The 22,651-nt window shown below is 35.9% G+C and overlaps 1 protein-coding gene across 1 annotated transcript in view; it reads left to right on the top strand.

Moving 5' to 3' along the window:
* CDC42BPA (CDC42 binding protein kinase alpha) overlaps positions 1 to 22,651 on the top strand; it is a 304,553-nt gene that overhangs the window by 82,438 nt on the left and 199,464 nt on the right. The window contains 2 exon segments of the mRNA XM_005690541.3: positions 11,689 to 11,772; positions 21,968 to 22,063. Coding sequence (XP_005690598.2) covers positions 11,689 to 11,772; positions 21,968 to 22,063 — 180 coding nt within the window.

The following is a 22,651-nucleotide window of genomic DNA, read 5'->3' as shown; positions in this document are numbered from 1 at the left end:
AGGCTTAATCCATTTGTTAATTGTGGGCAGAAGTGAAGGAGAATTACTATGGTTTTTCAACACTTGTCTCTTGACCCAGAGAGGGTAGAACCTTTCTTGTTTTAAAGATAGACTGTTTTTATTCACTCCAAACTTGATCTCAAGGAAGAAAATGGCAGCAGGAAAAGTTTTATAGAAGCTAGAAATAGAGCAGAGTAAATTTGCCCAGGCTCACCTCTTTTGATACTGTTCCTGCTGATAGTTTAAAATGACTCTTGCATTATATTTGTGGCCAATATTAACGGATATTGTGTTTCCAGAAGAAGTGGAGATCATCCTGCCTAACAAAATATATTTTGTTATTACTATGGCTTCTTTAAAATCATTACATATTTTGAAATCGGAGAAAGAATTGATGGCAGAATGCAATCAATGAAAGAAATGAATGGGAAAATGAAATCAGTGGATTAATGAGTTCAGAAAAATGGGAGTGCAGATGTAAGACACTTTTATCTTTTTATTGGGGAAGGTGAGAACATTGTATAACTCCTTCCTAGCACTTGTACTTCTAAGTTTCCTTATTTCTGTGTTTAATATTTGTCTTCACCAATAAACTAAGTGAAGGCAAGGACTGAATTTCTTTATACCTTATACTCAGTACTTAGCACAGTGCTTTTAAATATAATCATTTTCCTTATTGGAGCTTAAAAACAGAAAAGTGAAGTTTTTTTTTTTTCTTTCATCCTTGTCTGTTTGACTGATAAAAAAAAAAAAACTTACTAATCATACACTGTAATCTAAACATGTTCCATGCCCATGACTAGGATCACAGTCTAATCTACAAGAGGAAAAGGTACACAGAATTGAAATCTACTTCTCTAATTTTCTGGCATTTTTTCCCCCAATTGTATTTCTGCTCATAGGTAATAAAATTGGGCTAGTTTTGTAAACATTGATGTCAAACTGGCTCTTCTTACCAAATATTTTAAGTCTTTTCCCCATGTGCTGAAACATTTTCTTTTAAACCTGATGGTTCTAATGGTTCCAAACAGTAATGTTAAGCTAGAATGTATGCTGTATGAGTATAAGGATTTTATTCCCTGTCAGTTCACTGTGACTCCTCAGCACCTAATAGTACATAGTAGGTACTCAGAACATAAAAAAATGAATTATTTAAGTTCCATTTTTTTCTATATTAGAGATGATGCTCTCCAGAGCATTTTTGAACAAAATGCTTTTGCTGTATTTCAGCTGATTTCTTAAATAATTACTTTAGAATAAACTTCTAGAAGAGGACTTTGCTGGTTGAAAGGATATAGGCAACTTACATGATTTCGTGGTTTTGTCTGTGAAATAATGCTGTCTGTGGCTCTTTTTTACACTTTAATTTTTTGGTGGTGGTGGTGAAAGATGAGGATTGAAAGTTCTCTTGGGCAATGCAGTGAATGATTTGGTATGCTATGGTAAGGAACATTATTTCATAGAAATGGAACTCCTATCAAATGTTAATAAGCAGAGTAGTGATATAATCAGAATGATAGGAAAGATAATACCGATAGTGTTGATGAAGGATTTGGCAGAGAAGAGACCAGAAGGGAGAGAGATCCTAGATATCTCACTCCCAACAGCCACATTATATTTAATCATTGATTTTTCAAAATTCTAAGTATTTCTTGAATTTCTTCCTCTCTTCCTTAGTTAGGTTATCAAATCTTTCACTTCCGCTACTGCTATAAACTCATGTTTTTCCTTGCCTCAGACCCAGACTCCACAGAGCTATTAAAGTGATGTAACCAATTATGAAGAGTTGTTCTGTATTATCTTCATTTTAAGGTTGTAGCTGATTAAGATGACATACAAGTTCTTGCATTACTTGGACCCTTCAGTTTCATTTCTAGCTATTCCCTGCTGGAAGAAACCCTTTCCTGAGAAAGACAACTGCTTATTATCCCTGATGATCTTCACCCCTTTCCCCCTCACAGACATCACTTGTTTCTGTGCCTTGCTCATGCTGTCCCCATTTCCCAAAATATTCCCCTCTTTAATCAGATCCTCTTGGTTCCCCTTTTCTGGGGTTTGCTGTGTAAGACTCATATGTCAGTCACCTCTTTCAAGAAACTTTAACATATATATTCACAAATTACATAGATCCCTCCCTTCTCCCCCATTTTGGGTTAGGAATCTCTTTTCTTTGCTTTTTATAGGACCTTGTTTTTACCTTTCTTTTCATGTTGTACTGTAATTATCTGTTTAGTGATGTTTCCCATACTGGAGATTTTTGAGAGCGAGGGCTCTTTTATTTATCTTTGTACTCTCAGCAGTTAGCATAATGTTTGACGTAGAGTAAGGTGGTCAAAAAGGAACCTATTATCATTTTTTCAGATGAAATGAGGGCTTGAACTTGGCCAGTGGAAGTGGGCAAAAGGGTGGATAGGATAGACAGAATGTTAAAGGAATCACTTTATATAGTCACTGATAAAGTTAGAAATCATGGATGATTGAGGTGTGCAGTCTCTGAGTAAATGGGTTTAATGTGCAGGTTTTTGACTTGTTAAATTTGAGATATATGCTGAACATTTCAGAGAGATGACTAGTAGGCAACTAGAAGTATGGGTCTACCTATTAGGAGATAAGAATTTATGAGTCATCAGCATATAGATATTAATAGGATCATATATAGGTCAGGGAAGAGAGGAGATATTAAAAAAGGTGGAGTAGGGATCCTTGGAGAAAATCATTTAATAGGATATGAAAAAAAGAATAAGTAGGAAAATATATTGATTGTCCACGATTTCCAGTAATGAAGAGAGGTTGAAACAGATGAGAGTTGAGGACAATATATTTTATTTGGAATTTGGAAGGACATTATTAATCTTTGAGAGAGTAATTTCAGTCCAATAGAGGGAAATAGCAAGTAGATTGAGATAGGTGATTATAAGAGGCTGAGAAACTGATGATGAATGAGTGGAGAAAGCAGGCGTATAATATTCTTTAGAAATGTGCTTTATGGAAAGGGATGTGGAAAGGGATGTGATATCACTTTCTTGAGGGGAAGATAGGATAGCAATAAAGTTTTTGTTTTATATTTGGTTTTGGATAGGAGATGGTCATGGGAATGTTGATCAGTTGGTGTTCAGGTGCCATAAGAAAGCAAGCTTGAAGTTCAGAAACAAATCTTTAATTAAACAAGGGAAAGAAGGAAAGAAAGGAGAGTCTGGCATTAAGATTTCAGATGATACTGTTATCCTTGCAGGTGATGGGGACACTTCTTCCTTGGTCTCAAAAGGAAAAGAAATAAGGAGAAGTAGAAATATAGAAATATTTAAAGGTGATATGAGGAAATGTGAAGGATCTATTTTCTATGAAGTCGAATATTAGGTTATTAGTTGCAGGGTAGGGTTTGGATAGTTCAGGGTTAGGATAGATGGTGATGGCAGGGTGACATAGGTTATTTTAGAAGCTTGGTAAAGGACAAAGTGTTAATGGTGGGGCTGCAAATAGATTTAGGATGCAGTTGAGATGCAACTAAGGAACAAATAAAGCAATAACATAAATATTTAAGTAACTGCATATGTGTTGTTTTATATTTTTTCCATAAAAAGGACTGAAGGAAAGGACAGGGTACTGAAGAATTGTTTAAAGTTACTCATGAGGATTAAGTGAGACATATAGGTAAGGACAATGATATTTGCTCTATAGTCCTAATGTTTGGGAGCATGGATGCAGGGCCTGGGGAGTGGGCTGTGGCAGACAGTAGTCTGGCTGTTAGTGGACTAGGAATAAGTCCTACTGGGTCACAGGCCAGTGTGACCTGGAGTCAATTCAGAGTATTTAATGCATGACTGATAATATTTGAGATTTTGTATGAAAAGGTGCCTTTCTCTGTCTCTCCCTTCCTCCCTCTCTCTCTCTTTATTCTTCCTCTCTATATATATATCAATTAAAGTATATAAAATAAAAGCAACCAATAGGTTGTAGATAATTTACTCTCTTTTAAGACACAGTGAATTTTGTATAGAAAAGTAGTATTGACTGGTTTATGAGCTCTTGCTGCTTAGCTATTCATTCCTGATTAAAGTATCTTTGATGGCCTTACATACCCTTGTGGTATTTATCAACTAATAGATTTCAAAATTCAAAGACTGCCCTAAAGAGATCATTTTTTTCCTCTAAAGTATTTTGTCTTCTATCAGGAATTTGTCAGTAGATATTATATAGACCCAGTGGATAGGTTCATCTCTGGCACAGATGTCTAATAGGAACAGCACCTCTCTCAGTTATGCTTTTTCTTAAAAAAATATAACTATGAAAATAAAAGCATAATTTATATAACTCCTACAAGAAATGCATAAATTATGGGAAATAATAAAGGAGCAAGATACAGTTGAAAATCAACAGCTCTACGAGTTAAGAACCTTCTCTCTACGACTCAGTTGTTGTCAGTGACTGCTTAACTTAACGCTGGGTTTTCCTTTTTGCTTTCAGGAAAACCTTTAACTTACGCCCTGGGTGTTGCCTGTCCACAGTTTCCTGGTGGCTCACCGCTTCTGCCTGCTCCAGCCTTGCTCCGGCAGCTTCAAGGCTTCTGGGCTTCAGAGCTTGTTGTGAAAGCTTGCTGCTTTGGCCTGCTACCCCTGCTTCAGGTGTCAAAAGCTTTTAATTAGCTTGCTTCCTCTAATTACCATAAGTAGGCCCTTATGTGTCTGCATAACCTAGTCCTAGAGTTTGAAAGGAGAATTATTTTTAGCCATTCATTCTTCCTTAAAAACTCTGTTCCCTGGCTCTATGGGGAGTAAAAGAAGTTTGAAGTTATGTTGCATGATTCACCTTTGAGAGCCTCTGTATATACAGGGCTAGTCTTCAGTCCATAGGAGTACTCTGGCATGGGCATACTGTATTTTTATAGCTAATGTCTGCTCTAAGTGGTCAATGCCCAGGCTATACCAATTTCTAAATATTTCGACTATCACTAGTAGATATATAAATTGCATCTCCATAGAGGGGATACCTCTAGCCAGTTTAGTTAACTCTTTGTAGTGTTTTTGGTTTGTTAAAGTGTCTTGATTTTTTTATTAAATATTTTGAATACAAGCTGATCACTAACAGAACAGTTTATAAAAAACAAATACAGTTATTTCCATACATATTAACCACGATCACCATTAACATGGCAGCAGGAAGCAAGACTACAGGCGAGATGAATGGGACGATCTCTATAAAAGACCTACAGAACTGTCTAGCACTCATAGCAGTAAATGACACTAGCTTTGTAATCACATAGTGAGGACTGTAGAAACTACTTTAGCGTGGTATAAGAATTGATTATGGCAGTAATATGGATTGTGCCTAGCCCAGTGCCAGGCACAGAGTAAGCTTTCTATAATTGAGTTGTTTTTAATATTTTATTCTTATTAATAATGAATGATGGTAGACATTATACAGTAGAGAAAGAAGGAGATAATGACAGGAAACAGTAGGAGTGAACAGTAACCATAGGCAAAAAAGATAGTGAAAGCTAAGTTGCAAAGTTGAGAGTTTAAAAGCCATACATATGACTAAGAGAGCAGCATGAGCTGGAATAATCTGGTACACACTTAATAAACCTTAAGATAGAGAATTGTATCTCTTGTCATAATGCCTTTTCTTTATTTTAGTTTCAGTCTCAGTTTAGTAGTGTACTTGAAGCTTGAGCATACAGATGGTTTTCAGTAGTACCAAGTATATATGTTCATATAGACTACAAATCACTTGTTATTTATTCAGTAAATATTTATTGTGTACCTACTGATTCCCAAGCACTGGCACATACTAGTGAACAAATGAGAAAAAAATAATTTCTGCCCTCGTAGAGGTTATGTTCTAGTGAGTGAGGCACACAATAAGCAAAATAGGTAAATAGAATCTGCTGCTGCTGCTAAGTCGCTTCAGTCGTGTCTGACTCTGTGAGACCCCGTGGACGGCAGCCCACCAGGCTCTGCCGTCCCTGGGGTTCTCCAGGCAAGAACACTGAAGTGGGTTGTCATTTCCTTCTCCAATGCATGAAAGTGAAAAGTGAAAGTGAAGTCGCTCAGTCATGTCCGACTCTTAGAGACCCCACGGACTGCAGCCTACCAGGCTCCTCCGTCTATGGAATTTTCCAGGCAAGAGTACTGGAGTGGGGTGCCATTGCCTTCTCCGAAATAGAATATATAATTTGATAAATAATAAGAGCTAAGGGAAAAAAGAAGCAAGGAAATGGGATAGAAAGTGTGAAGGGCAGAATGACATTTTAGTGAGAGAGTGAGAGAGCAAACCATCTAACTATGGCAGAGTGTGGGAAGGGGGAAGACCGTTTGAGACTTAAGTGCACAAACACCAAGTTGACTTTGAACAAGGTGATCAGTGTGTTTTGAGCAGAGTGAGCTAGGAGGAGAGTAGTATGAGATCTGGGAGACTGGAAGACCAGGGTGTGTTGGAACCCATAATACTTACAAGTTATAGTTAGAACTTTGAATTTTACATGGAGAGAGGAAACATAAAGTTTTGGAGCAGTGTCACGATATGAGAGCTAGTTTAAACAGAACCACTGTGGCTGCTGTTTTGAGAATACATTTTGGGGGATAAGAGCAGAAGTAAGAGAGGACAGTAAGAGAGAGTAGAAGTAATAGAGGACAGTCCATGCGAGACTGGTGGATAGGAATGGGATGGGCCAGAGGAGGTATGGTGAATTTTAGATATATTGAATGTAGACTAGATCTGTGGAACTGCATGGCAACTGCTTCTTGATTATTGAAATTGTTTAGTATAGTATGATCATTCTTAGTTATATGCTGTATCTATAAGTGATAATTCAGAACTCATTCATTTATACTTGTCACCTACTGATTTTTCTGTAGCGTTTGCTGTTTTTCTGATATCACAGTGCTGTTAATAAGACATCTCTGTATTTGGTGCTTTTAATATTACATCTTTGTTCTGCATTAAATTTATAATTTTCCAGTTCATACTAAATGTACTTTACATTTTGATCAAATTAGATGAGAAAGGACATTTTAACATAGTGCTCTTTTGTATATCAGTTAGCTGTGGTTCTTAAACGTCTAGAACCTAGAGTTTTAGGACAATCCCTTCTTCTTCAAGTTTACAGAAATGAACATGAAAATGAGCTGTAGTGTTAAAGGAGAAAAGCATGATCAGTTTTATCGCTTCATCAACTTCATTATTCTTGTCTCATTATGTCATCAATTTGATAATTTAAGAATTGTTTCAGAATTCACTTTTAAAAAATTGAAATGTAGTTGATTTACAATGTTGTGTTGGTTTCTGGTGTACAGCAAAGTGATGCACACACACATTTTTTAAAATATTCTTTTCCATTATGGTTTATGATTGGATATTAAATATAGTTCCCGGTGCAAACAACAGGACTTTGTTGTTTATCTATTTTATATGTAGTACTTTGTATCTGCTAATCCAAACTCCTGATTTGTCCCTCCCTCACCCTATTTCCCCTTTGGAAACCATAATTTTGTTTTCTGTGTGAACTGACCTATTTAATTTCACCACATCCCACTTCATTCCAGAGAAGATTTTAGGCAGCTCATGAAACTGTTGTAAGACAGTGTTGAGAGTGTTTTTCACCCTGCAGCAGCTTGACATTCCTGATTAACACATAGATGTGAAGTGTGGGTCTAATTTTGGCCCTTATCAGCCACAATATAATATCTCAACAATTAGTGGTCATTTCATGTTCAGGATGAATTATGGTATTCTATACTAGCCCCTCCATGTTTCACATTTTGTATGTCCTGTATAGAAAATACAGAAAGGAGGATAGAAATCATATCCCCTAGAAATAACTGATTTTTAAGGGTCTGATGCTTGTCTTTCTCAGAATACATATAGAAATGTATAGGTATGTATTTTATGTGTATATATAGAAAATTTTATTTTAGTTTATAAAGTTTAATAGAATTCTTTTAAACAGTATATTGTGAACTTTCTCCTATTAATTAGTAATCTTTAACAACATATTCAATAATTTAAAACATTTTCTAATGTTTGTGATATATTCAGTCAGTTTTACCTTTCAAAATGTATTTATTTTCAATATTTCACTATTTCAATTATTTCACTATTTATTTCACATAAATATTGTAGCTTAGTTTTTATCTGTATGAATGTTCCTTTGAGGATATTTCTAACTATATTTCTATATATATGTATGTGTCATGGATAAAAATTTATAAAGTTGAGTGTTGAAGAGACCAAAGCTGCTTATTTCCCAGTTAAAGAAATTGAGGAAATTAGGATGTATAAGGTCTACCACATCATAGTGATAGAGCAAGCAACAGTTAAGGGACTGGGCTGTAAGGTGCTTAGTGCAGTACCTGGCATGTGATAATAGCTAGTGGTTATTGAGCACTTGTGCTGTGTACTTAGTTGCTCAGTCGTGTCTGACTCTTTGCAACCCCATGGACTGTAGCCCGCCAGGCTCCTCTGTCCATGGGGATTCTCTAGGCAAGAATACTGGAGTGGTTTGCTGTATTCTTCTCCAGGGGATCTTCCCAACCCAGGGATCAAACCCAGGTCTCCTACATTACAGGTGGATTCTTTACTGTCTGAGCAACCAGGGAAGCCCAGGAGTACTGGAAGGGGTAGCCTATCCCTTCTCCAGAGGATCTTCCCAATCCAGGAATCGAACTGGGGTCTCCTGCTTTACAGGCAGATTCTTTACCAGCTGAGGTACCAAGGAAGCCCCATTGAACACTTACCAAGTGCCAGACCCTGTTGTATGCACTTTATACTTGTGTATAACCTGAATCTGGCTGCACAGACTGTGTTATCACCACTACCCTGAACAGTAAGTGCTAGCTCAGTGTTTGAGTGTTCAGTAAATGCTCGCTTATTTCTACTGCACATCTCTATAATCCAGAGTTGGTTTTGATTCCAGTAGTTTTTGGATTTTAGAAAGATAATTTAGTACATATATTCTGTATTGCACTCTTAATGGGATTTTGAGCAGAATCTCATAAGCATTTGTTTCTGCAGTGAAGCACATTTATTTTTATACTAAGTGAGATTAAAAAAAAAAAAAACTCCCCTCAAACTGTGATTAGCCTGATGTCAGTGTATGTTGCCAAATGAATTGTGAAAACCCTGTATCTTGCAGAATTGCAGGTAAAGGATTGTGGACCTGCATAAAACTCTTAGAAGAGTACTTGGCATTTAGTACACACTCAATATGTGTTGGTGGATTACTACTACACTGTTGGGTATCCTCAGGTACCTCTGTATTCATATGCATAGAAAATTGGTGAATCATACCGTGCTGGGAGGAGTTCTTCTCACTCCATATGACCTGAAGAGGGCAAATCTAAGTGCTGGAGTCTTTCAGCAATTCTTCTCTAAATCAGAAGAGGAGAAGGCTTAAGTGATAGCCTTCCTTATCTCTTCCCTGTCCTCAGTGTAGGCATGTCTAGCTCTGTGCTCCTATCCTTCCATCCATTTGTGCAGTATATGATTTGAGTCTACACAGTAGTGTAACTTGTGTTTTCAGTCTATCAGAGATCTTAGTGAAAAAAATGTTTTAAGTTTTTCTGTGCTCTCTATTACAGTACTCCCCTCCTCCTTTTTGGTGATCAGAACATTTAAGATCTACTTTCTTGGCAATTTCCAAGAATATAATATGATACTGTTAACTATCGTCAACATACTCTACATTAGATCTCCAGAACTTATCATATAACTGAAAAACTCACACCCTTTGACCATCATCTCCCCTTTTCCCTCAACCCCCAGCCACTGGCACCACCATTCTAGAATTAGAATTCTAGAAATAGATTTCTCTGTTTATATGAGTTTACCTTTTTATATTTTTCCATATAAGTGAGATCATACAGTTTTTGTGTTTCTGTTTCTGGCTTGTTTCACTGAGTATAATGCCCTCCAGGTTTATCCATGTTGTCATAAAAGACAGATTTCCTTCTTTTTAATGGCTGAATAATATTCTATTTCTTTAACCATTCATTTGTCAGTGGGCATTTAGGTTGTTTCTATATCTTGTACAGCCCCTTCTCTTTAAATGGGAACCCATTAAGAGATCTATAACTGATGCAGAAATGGTGGCTCCGTAACTGACTCATCATTCTGCAGATATGACCAGATATGACTCAAGACTGAAGTGATTGCACTTGAAATTGAGATAGTTTTTCTTCCTTCCCACCATTTTATTAATAATTGATGAAAAACTGTAGTCACAGTCATTAGTATAACCATTTATGACATTTCAGTTCAGTTCAGTTCAGTCGCTCAGTCATGTCCAATTCTTTGCCGCCCCATGGACTGCAGCATGCCAGGCCTCCCTGTCCATCACCAACTCCCTGAGTTTACTCAAACTCATATCCATTGTTTATGACATTTACCAAGCTATATTCTAGTTCAGATAACATTATAGTATTATATACTGATTTCCATTACACATGGTCATATTACTGTTATTGTACTCTGATCCAAAAATGAATTTATTAAATGACCCTGATATGTACATTTACTGTTAGGGTTTTTAAAAGTTTGGAACTTGAGTTTAAACCTCAAATTAAAAAATTCTCTATTCTTGGAAATATCCCTTTAAACTGTTTGAAGATATGCTGTACATAGTTTGTTTTCTGTTTCTTCATATTAGAGTAGTATTTGTGTTCCCTTTCCAGCCTCCAACAGCTGATAACAGTGTTTGTCTTCTTTTCTATAGTTCATCATCTGCTGTGTAGCATGCTCAGAGAGCTGCAAAGGCCCTTTCACATTACCTAGTCAAACTGAGGGAGAGAAGTAGAAACAGAAATGTCATCACTTTGTTGAGAGTGGAAAAAAAAGGGGGGATTTATATTTGACAGTTTTTGGATCCACAACTAAAATACGAAATACAGAAGTGTCTGTTCTTTTTTTTGTTGTTGGGAAGGAATGTGTGAAGTGTACGATTTGTAGAGATATCAGCCTTAATTGATCTTTAGGGGTTGTGTGTGTTGTGGGGGGTGGGGTTTGGTTTAGTGTGCAAGACTGTGTGGCATGAAAAATAATATCATTTTCAGTTTATGTCATACTGTTTGATCCCCATGAAATGTATTTGTTTTGGCATCTGGCTTTATCTGTAACATTGTGTTAGAATTTGGCATGCAGTTTTAATGCTCTTTAGTTGCTAAGTGTGTCCAATTCTTTGTGACCCCATAGACTGTAACCCGCCATACTCCTCCAGCTATGGGATTTCCCAGGCAAGAATACTGGAGTGGGTTGTCATTTCTTTCTTCAGGGGATCTTCCCAACCCAGGGATTGAACCCATGTCTCCTGCCTGGCAGGCGGATTCTTTACCACTGAGCCATCTGGGAAGCCCGCAGTGTTTACTAAGCTTTAGTTATTTCATATGGTACATTTTGGTCAATTTTTTAGATAGTAGATACTGAGTTTAAATTCCAGGGAAGAAAACTCGAAAAGGAGAATATAATATATAATCACCAACTGATACCATGTTCAAAAAACAAAGTTGTTTGGCTCATGTTCACTAATGTAACTTTTTCAACTGACAGTATTATTTGATTTAGGATCTTAGAGTTTGAACTGCATGGAAATCATTGATAATTTTGGTATTTATTTTTTTTACAGAGAGGAAAAAGGAAAATGGATGACTGAAAAAAGTATTATTTGTTGTATTTTAAAAGTTGTATTTCCTTTTCTAGGTTGCTGTAGTGAAACTAAAAAATGCAGATAAAGTATTTGCCATGAAAATATTGAATAAATGGGAAATGCTGAAAAGAGCTGAGGTAAGATTCTAATTATTAGAATATTTAAATATCTTAGAAATATTTTTAGAGAAAAATAAAATTATAGAGAGCCAATAGATCTTTAAGTATCATTTAGTAACCTTTTATCTATGATGGCATCAGTTTTTCAGGCCTGAAACAAATTTAGGAATTCATAGTTGTGATATAGTTATTATAAATGTTACATTAGTGATGATATTTTAATGTTGTCTGAAAACCAAATGGAAACTCTTGTAATGTCGGGTTTGACCCTTATGTTAAAAGGATGTATGGAAACCAGTTTCTTTTATAGGAAGAAATTTTGTAGTGATTGGTATCCAATTTGATGTAACTTGTTTATATTATTTTGTATTTATCTCTATTCTGCTGTAAGCAAAAGCCAGCAGGAATTTTGAATATGGCCTATAAGAATTCTAATTATTGCTGATAAATATAATTAACTGACTATGCAGTTAAATTTATGTTGCTGCTGCTGCTGCTAAGTCACTATGTTCTATGAGAGAATGAGAGTAAAATCTTCTGTTGTAAGAATTGTCAGCATTTTTATCTTGGTACTAATTTGAGAGAAAGACTGACTGGAGTGATGTTAAAAATGTCTAATAGCTGGTATGGTACGGTCAAAACTGACATTGTATGTAAATTCTGGGGAGGGGTTCTAGTGGTCTCCTGTTGTGCTGGGTTATAGTGAGTTCCTGGATGAGGTAGGGCATTCAGGGGCCTCAGGGATGCAGAACTTACTAGTGTGGAAGTATTTAAATATTTTAACTTGCAGAAGGATTATACTGCTGAATAGGTGAGTATTAGCCCTGGAGGTTAGTAAGATACAGAAGAGAATAATGAGAAATTAGCCCTTAGAAATCTTTATATATCAGTACTTGCAGCAACCTAAAAAACAATAAACACATAGGGAAAAGCAAAAACGGTTCCCATGATGATAGATACATACCATGGGAGTGAAAGTGCGTGCGTGCTCAGCTTCTCATCGTATCTGACTCTTTGTGACCCCGTGGACTGTAGCCCGCCAAGCTCCTCTGTCCATGTGATTTCCCAGCCAAGAATATTGGAGCGGGATTCTGAATCCAGGGATCAAACCTGTATCTTCCGCATTGGTAGGTGGATTCTTCACCACTGAGCCACCAAGGAAGCCCAGTAGTGAAAGCAAATACTTCAGTATTTCTTTCTTTTAGAAAATATGGAAAATATAACAAAATTCAGAAAAGAAAATAATAATCCCTTGTATTCCATCACTTAGGATTAATAACATTTTGGGCATGTTTTGCTTTCAGTCTTTTTCTTTTTTTTTTTGTCTACTGAAAAAGCTGCACAAGTGAAATACAGATAAATTCTTTGTAATGTCACATTACAGATAAAGCTAAAGTACTCATTGACTATACCCCACCCAAATCCAGCCCCTCTCTGCCTCCCAGAGGTGATTACAGGGAGTTAATAAAATCCTGTTTAAAAAAGTATGTGGAAAGTTTCATGTCATATCTCTGACATATGTGCCAGTGCCTATTATATTCAATAACTTCAGTGTTTACTTTTGCATTTCCCCTTACTGTCACTGGTCAGATTGAGTTCAGTATGCAGTCTGTTTATTAGGGAGTGCTTTTGAAATTGGCCTTGATCAAAGGGAAAGGAGGTGAAACATGATTTATCAGGGAGACATCAGGCTGTCCCAGGAGCCTCTGTCGATCCAGCAGGGAAGTGGGGAGCGGAAATGGTCCGTCAGAGTTGTCCTGCCTTAGACCAAATGATTGACCTCTTTGCACTTGCCTTAGTCAGTCATTGGATACGGGCTGCCTCCAGAAGGACATGGATGTGGACTAGTAGGCTTTTGGTAGCTGCGACAAAGCCAGGAGGGGCTGATGGCATTGACGACAGTTGGAGCAATTAAGTCTTATTATTAAAAAATAGTAAATAATTATGTTCTTAATTGTTTTTCAGAATTCATAATTGTAGTGGGTTAGTGTTCCAGGGTAAGAACTTTTAAAAGATTGAATTAAACTTTGTACTTACTTTTTATGATGTTGGCTGTTGGGGAAGAATTTTGAAAAGAAAGAGTAACTGGTTTAGCTTTACTGATTGACTGGAGGAAGTGGCAAAATTGAGGATAAAACAGGAGTAATTGAAAATTAAATATGATTTTGTTGAATTAAAAACTCATTCATATAGTCTGTTTCTGGGGCAAAATGGAATAGACATGCTTCTTTTAATCTCTCCCATTAAATACAGTTAAAGACCATGGATGTTATGTATAAAACAAATATCTGAAGACTCTGAAAGGCAGAAAGAATGAGGACCAGCTAGGGGCCATGGAACCCAAGGAACATCACTCATTCTGTGAAGTCTGTATTATTCTGAAGGAACAATCAGATAAGGACCATACAAAGAAAGTTAAAGATCAGTATGCCTCATGAACATAGATGCCAATATCCTTAGCAAAATACTAGTAAATAGAATTCGGCAATATATAAAGTGAATTATACACTGTGAGCAAGTGTGATTTGTTTGAGGGATACAAGGCTGGTTCATTATTTGAAAAGAACTTGACTCAAACTACTTGAAACTTTCATTTTTTTAGGAGGAATTTCTCTTTTTTTTTTTAATTTTAATTTTTAAATTTTAAAATCTTTAATTCTTACATGCGTTCCCAAACATGAACCCCCCCTCCCACCTCCCTCCCCACAACATCTCTCTGGGTCATACCCATGCACCAGCCCCAAGCATGCTGCACCCTACGTCAGACATGGACTGGCGATTCAATTCTTACATGACAGTATACATGTTAGAATTCCCATTCTCCCAAATCATCCCACCCTCTCCCTCTCCCTCTGAGTCCAAAAGTCCGTTTTACACATCTGTGTCTTTTTTCCTGTCTTGCATACAGGGTCGTCATTGCCATCTTCCTAAATTCCATATATATGTGTTAGTATACTGTATTGGTGTTTTTCTTTCTGGCTTACTTCACTCTGTATAATTGGCTCCAGTTTCATCCATCTCATCAGAACTGATTCAAATGAATTCTTTTTAACGGCTGAGTAATACTCCATTGTGTATATGTACCACAGCTTTCTTATCCATTCATCTGCTGATGGACATCTAGGTTGTTTCCATGTCCTGGCTATTATAAACAGTGCTGCAATGAACATTGGGGTACATGTGTCTCTTTCAATTCTGGTTTCCTCAGTGTGTATGCCCAGCAGTGGGATTGCTGGGTCATAAGGTAGTTCTAGTTTGCAAATTTTTTAAGGAATCTCCACACTGTTCTCCATAGTGGCTGTACTAGTTTGCATTCCCACCAACAGTGTAGGAGGGTTCCCTTTTCTCCACACCCTCTCCAGCATTTATTGCTTGCAGATTTTTGGATCACAGCCATTCTGACTGGTGTGAAGTGGTACCTCATTGTGGTTTTGATTTGCATTTCTCTAATAATGAGTGATGTTGAGCATCTTTTCATGTGTTTGTTAGTCATCTGTATGTCTTCTTTGGAGAAATGTCTATTTAGTTCTTTGGCCCAGTTTTTGATTGGGTCGTTTATTTTTCTGGAATTGAGCTGCAGGAGTTGCTTGTATATTCTTGAGATTAGTTGTTTGTCAGTTGCTTCATTTGCTATTATTTTCTCCCATTCAGAAGGCTGTCTTTTCACCTTGCTTATATTTTCCTTTGTTGTGCAGAAGCTTTTAATTTTAATTAGATCCCATTTGTTTATTTTTGCTTTTATTTCCAGTATTCTGGGAGGTGGATCATAGAGGATCCTGCTGTGATTTATGTCTGAGAGTGTTTTGCCTATGTTCTCCTCTAGGAGTTTTATAGTTTCTGGTCTTACATTTAGATCTTTAATCCATTTTGAGTTTATTTTTGTGTGGGGTGTTAGAAAGTGATCTAGTTTCATTCTTTTACAAGTGGTTGACCAGTTCTCTATTGAAACTTTTAAAAGGAATTCATTTTGAAGCAGAATGGAATTATATTTTTATACTTGAATTGTCAAATCCTTCTTTAAAAAAATTAAGAAGAAACTAATTTTGATCATTACTTACCCAGTTTTAGAAAACTGGTCCTACCAGTGATGCTTAATAAATTACAAGTGAACAGCAAAGTTTCTTATTTTAGTCTGTATATTGTTGATACTTTAAAACAATTTTCAGAGATTTACCTCCAGTTTGTCATATTTATTTCTGTTTTTGTTATGTAACAAATATACAGTTAGTGCAACACATATTATTTGAAGGTACTAGGAAACTTGTCTCTTTCTGTACCTGGCAGATAAATAATTAGTAAATAATCTTATAGTTACAGGAGCTTCCCTTGTGGCTCAGCTGGTAAAGAATCTGCCTGCAATGCAGGAGACCTGGATTTGATCCCTGGTTAGGAAGATCTCCTGAAGAAGGGAAAGGCTACCCACTCCAGTATACCGGCCTGGAGAAATCCATGGGGTCCCAAAGAGTTGGACATGACTGAGAGACTTTCACTTACAGTTACAAAGATTAATATGTCTATAGGTTCATCATTTACAAACTTTGTTAGTATATCAACAATGTCTTAAGTTAACTTCCCCCAATCAATTCTGTAAATTTTACTTTCTCTTCAAATTTATTGAACTCTTAAGGATTTCACTCACATGTAAGATGTGTTACTCATTTCACTGAAAGATGCAGAATCGTTTACGGAAGTGCTCACCGACTCAAGGGTCAAATCTTTCTGAGGCTCAGTTGTCTCTGTACCATATAGTGGAGGAATAATATATCTCAGTTTAACCGGGATAGTACTGGTTTATGCCTCTTGTCTTACTATTTTTGTTATTGTTGTTAGCCCTGTTTTATTATTTTTATAATTAACATGCCAATAGTAGTAGTTAACAGTAGCAGCAGTAGTAATAGTAGTAATGAATTCAGTTCATTAGACTGGGATTGCCTCTCCTTCCCTACCTGTTACCTGTAATAAAAAAAGAAAATGCAAGCACTGTAGAAAATAAGTAAAAAGATAAAAGCTTTTTCTTCTCCCTCAGATAACCAGTCTTTCTGTTCAAAGTACATCATTACTAAGAGTTTAGAGTCTTATTTATCCTTTTTTCTCTTAGATAAATATGTATTTATCTAAATATATATTTATTTTATACTATTCATGTTGTATAATGTTCTTTCTGTTGTGAGTTACCTTGGCAAAGACCATTCTCAGTGAACATTAAGGTGATTTAGAGCTAGTTCCAAACAGGGCTAAACTTCCATGCAGAAGTGCACTTTTTTTTTTTTTCCCTGGCAGTGGACAAAATTTTGAACATATTCGTAGAATTGTCCTTGTTGGTATTTTTGAGTAAAATAGATGGTGAATTTATGAGGATTTAGTGGATTGAAAATATAAATACATGGGATATGAATATTTATCATGGGGTTTTTGGGGTTTGTTAGTGCTGGGCCCTCTGTAGGCCCTTTCAGTTTTGAAATACATGCTGTTCAGTTCTAGGAAATTTTCTTGTATTACTTCTTTGGTAATTTCCTTTCTTCTGTTTCTTTTGCTCTCTCTTTCTGAAACTTTTATTTGGATATACCCTTAATGGACCAGTTAGCTAATTTCTCCTTATTTCTTTACTAGTGAGGTTGTGTTGGCTTTTGCTGTAATACTTCAATTGGGTGTTTTATTTCTTCAACCACCCTTTTAGTATTCAGTAGACTGAGCGACTTCACTTTTCACTTTCATGCATTGGAGAAGGAAATGGCAGCCCACTCCAGTGTTCTTGCCTGGAGAATCCCAGGGATGGGCTGCCGTCTATAGGGTCTCACAGAGTCGGACACGACTGAAGCGACTTAGCAGCAGCAGCAGCACCTCCCTTTGATCTTTTTTTTTTCATGTTCCTTTTTAGTGAGCTTATGCCTCTGGACTATAAACTAAAGAATTTCTCAGTTTTTTTCCTCCCTCTTTAGGTAAGACAGGATGCTCCAGCTGACTGGTGTTAGGTGTTCTCCTTTCTACCAGTCAAAAGGTCAATTAGGCTCTGATCGTACTCCAGCAGATTTGGATCTGGTTAATTAGTTCCTCCTAAGGGCAGGCCTTGTTAAGAACTGAGTGCTGCGGCAAGTTTCAAAATGGTTTCCTTGCCTCTCTTCCTACTGGAAGATCTAGGAGATTTTTCTCCTTTACTTACTGTTATCGTGTGATTGAGCTCCTTGAGGTGAGACTGAAAAATTGTGTAATTCTCCCTGACTGGGTCACCTGCAGTTTTGAACTCCCAGAGTTGTCCGGACTCTAGGAATCATTCCCAGTTGAGTTTGTCTTACTCGCAGCAGCAGCATTTCTGGTTTCTGCAGCTCTTTCTGCGCTGGCATCTCTGGTCTGGCAAGCTGCAATATGTTCCCTTTTTGTATGTCTTGTTTCATGGTTACAATGTTTTCTTATCTCTAAAATATATATTTGTGTGTCTATATATATTTATGTATATACATCCTTCTTGCCTTGTCTCTGTTTCCTCTATTTCATCTTTTTCTGTTTGGGACTGTTATTCACATTGATTGCTATCATGAAATGTCGAAAATTATTTCTAACTGTTGGCTTATGATTTTAATTGAATTTTGCAGTCCTTAAACACTGCACCCCTCCATCTCTCATTTATTTAGTTACTTAATCTCACAATTATTTTAGAGTTTTCTCTGTAGAGGCCTTGCCTATCTTTTACTGAGTTTACTCTGAGATAGTTGGTGTTTTTAATTTGCTTTTGGAAATGGTATTATTTCTTTATATTTTTTTGAAAATGATACTATTTTAAAAGATATTTTCTAATTGTTGCAATTATATAGGAATATAAATTATGTATGTTGAACTTTTACATTCTGTTACTTTATCTGTTTTCTTTTGTGATTTCTTTCTATGCATCCATGTTGTCCACTCTTTGCGTGTCCGACTCTTTGCAACCCCATGAACTGCAGCACGCCAGGCCATCCTGTCCAATACCAACTCCCGAAGTTTACCCAAACTCATGTCCATTGAGTCGGTGATGCCATCCAACCATCTCATCCTCTGTCGTCCCCTTCTCCTCCTGCCCTGAATCTTTCCCAGCATCAGGGTTTTCTCAAATAAGTCAGCTCTTTGCATCAGGTAGCCAAAGTATTGGAGTTACAGCTTCGCTCTCCTTAGTAATCTTTATATACCTTTTATTTCTTCTTAACTAATTTCACTTGTGAGGAAAACAATGTAGTGGGAAAACCAGATTTTCATCTTATAAATAAGAGTTTCTTATTTATCCTTAATAGAAAATTTTACTATATTGAAAAGTGAAAGTGAAGTTGCTCAGTCTTGTCCGACTCTTTGCAACCCCATGGACTGTAGCCTACCAAGCTCTTCCATCCATGGGGTTTTCCAGGCAAGAATACTGGAGTGGGTTGCCATTTCCTCCTCCAGAGGATCTTTCTGACCCAGGAATCTAACCTGCATCTCCTGCATGGCAGGTGAATTCTTTACCTGATGAGTCACTGGGGAAGCCTAAGTGCATGAGAGTGTAGATGAAATAAGATTGAAAAATAAAATAACTGTTGAAATTGGTTGAGGGGTACATTGAGAGCAGGGGATTACTTTATTTTGTATGTGTTTAAAGTTTTATAGTTTACGTTTTATGTTGAAAATTTTTTTTCATTGTATAGTTTAGCGTGGATCAGAATCTACTAAAGTTAATTCTGTTAACAGGTAGTCTTTGGAGTTTTATTTAGAGTTAGCAATAAGTCACATTTCCATATTTTAGCTGGAAATATCTTTAAATTTTCAGCTCTTCCGGTGAGATAAGTCAGGAGAAAGGAGTCTCCTAGACTTGATAAACTTCACTACTTCTTTAAAATGTTAGCAGCAAACCATAACCTCAGGTCAGTTAAAGTCTAAGACAGAATTTAGTAGTGAGTAAGTCAAATGATACTATTTTCCCCCTAAAGTGAACAGAAGCATAATTATGGTAGATTTTAATAATTGAATTTATGAGTAAATTGCCCATTCATTTGGTTTAAGTTTTGTTTTTAAGATTTTCCTTGGTGATGCTATTTAATGAGTGGCTTTAGAAATTCTGTTGCATCAGACAGAAAAAGAGACACAGATGTAAAGAACAGACTTTTGGACTCTGTGGGAGAAGGCGAGAGTGGGATGATTTGAGGGTCTAGTACTGAAACATGTACATTACCATATGTAAAATAGATGATGAGTGCAAGTTCGATGCATGAAGCAGGGCACTCAAAGCCGGTGGTGCTCTGGGAGAACCCAGAGGGATGGGGTGGGGAGGGCAGTGGAAGGGGGCGTTCAGGATCGGGGGACAACATGTACACCCGTGGTTGATTCATGTTGCTGTATAGCAGAAACCACCACAATATTGTAAAGTAATTAGCCTCCAATTAAAATAAATTAATTAATTTAAAAAAGAAATTCTATTGCATCAAATAAAATTTATGGAAATACATTAAAAAAATTAGGGCACTTACTTAGGTTAGATAAGGTGAGTTGTTTTGTATATCATGACTAGTGAATTTATCTTGTGGGAAATAAATTACTAGGTACCTACTATGTGTAGGACACTGCATGATGATTTTTAAATGTGTATGAAGTGTGGTATAGCCATTGAGAAAAATTAGGTAGCCTTCTAGTACCAGTATGGAAGGCTGTTCAGATACGTTGTTCCTTGAAAAAAGGATTTATAGAGCACTGTGATCTCATTTGTGTAAAGAAAGAAAAGTTAGGGCAGATGGGATACCACATGAATATAGGATGTGTGTGTCTATGTGCGTGTGTCTGTATGTGTGTATGTACAAAGAAATTTTCTGAAAAGAAATTCGACTGAGTTATCGGTGTTAATCATTGGATGTATCAAGGGGACAATGAATCTATGAGGGAAAAGTTTCGGTTTCTACTTTACCTTTCAGTTCTTTTTGAAACTTTCTGGCATAGTGGTTTTTTAATTAAAATTTTAAAAATATATTGTAGAATTGTATCATACAAAGTTGTTTTTTATTTTTAGTAACATATTTCTAAGATTCTCCAGGCTGTATCTTTATAATAATGGAAGTATATCCTGAGAATAAATTAAAACTTTTATAAATCAGAAAAAGATAATCCTTTAGAGAAAATGGGCAAAGGGAGTTTTTCAAAGAGAAAACTCAGATATCCAATAAGCATAGGTAAAATTATTTATTTGTAGCTGTAATTAAGAATATGCTAATTAAAAGAATGATGAGATATTATTTCATACCCATCTTATTGAAACATGCTTAAAAGTCTTATTGAAACATGCTTAAAAGTGCCAAGTAGAATTCAGGATGTTGTGGAAAATGGGTGATTTCATACACTGGGGTAAAGGTAGAAATTGGTATGGCACTTAAGAAAGAAACTAGGTTGTGTCTGATAAAGTTGAAAACGCTTAAGTCTAGCATTTCTGTTTCCAAGTGTATACCCTAGAGAAACTCTTGTACATTTGTACAAATATATTTATTGTGATATTGAAATGATGCAAAAATGGGAATAGCCTATGTTTTCATAATGGGGGGGTTACATGAGGCAATTCTGCTATGATCATAGAATGGAATACTGTAGCAATTAAAAATTAAACAGCCATTATTGATTAAAAAGTAATCACATTGCAAAGGGATAGATACAGTTACACTATTCACAGAAATTTTCAAGACACAAAGCATTTCTATTGTTTTTGGACACATACATGTGTAATAAAGCATGTGATGGGAGGAATATATGCTAACTTCAGATTATTCATTTTTCTTAGAGGACGAACTGCTGATACTTCTCTAGAAATAGGAAGGCTACAACTTCTATTTTCTTAAAAGCAAATAGGAGTAAACGTGACATTGTTGACATTTATGTTATCTAAGTGGTAGATTGAACCATGATTGTTAAATACTTCTGTGTACTTTTCTGATTTTTTGAACTATGACAATAATTTTAAATATAAAATACTTTTAAGTTTACTATTCAGTTGTTCAGCTTTTGAGGATTCTTTGAAACTTATTGGAAAGTCATATAATGTTGTTGGAAATAACATTATATGACTTTATTGTTACTATAAGTCATATAATAATGTTGGAAAGTCATTCCTATAATGTATTCCTTTTTCAGAACAGAAAATATAATAAATATTTGAGTAGTTGTTTGCATAATATATTTCCTAGTTTTACATAAAGTATTCTTTATCTAAAAATTTATTTTTTTTCCTTTTCAGACAGCATGTTTTCGTGAAGAAAGGGATGTGTTAGTGAATGGAGACAATAAATGGATTACAACTTTACATTATGCTTTCCAGGATGACAATAACTTAGTAAGAATCATTGTTATATGTTTCTGTATATTTATTACCTTTTTATTGGCAAAATTTAGCATTATTTTCTGTGAAGCATTGTTTAAATGTAAATGTTCTTTAGAAAACCACTGTATTTCAGAGAGTATAAGTTTGATATATGATTTGTTTCCCTGGGTAATTTAATACCTTTCAATTGGAATTTTTAATGTTGTTTAGTAAGTAAGTCAAATCCAAACATTTAAATTCTGTAAAAGATGGTCAGGATTTTTTCCCCAGGATTCTGTCAATGTATTTTATTTCTATTGTAACAGTATTCTATTAACTATTTAGAATTTCACATATTTTTCAAAGTTGTCATGTGCTGCTTTAAGAAGAGCCATATTTTAAATGTAGGCTTTGTTTAATTTTATATTAACATCATGGACCACTAGACAAAAGAAGTTGGGGAAGAGCTTGGAGGAAAATCAAACTATTAGAAACACTGCCAAATGAAGATTGAAGAGATGAACAAGTGAATAGGAAAATAAGACAGAATCTACCACAGTTGAACATCAGATTCCTGGGCTATTACTCAGGGGTCTTTTTTCTGACCCCAATTTTTATTTC

The sequence above is a fragment of the Capra hircus genome, chromosome 16 (assembly GCF_001704415.2).
Source record: "Capra hircus breed San Clemente chromosome 16, ASM170441v1, whole genome shotgun sequence".
NCBI lineage: Eukaryota > Metazoa > Chordata > Mammalia > Artiodactyla > Bovidae > Capra > Capra hircus.
This window is presented reverse-complemented; position numbering and strand designations above follow the sequence as displayed.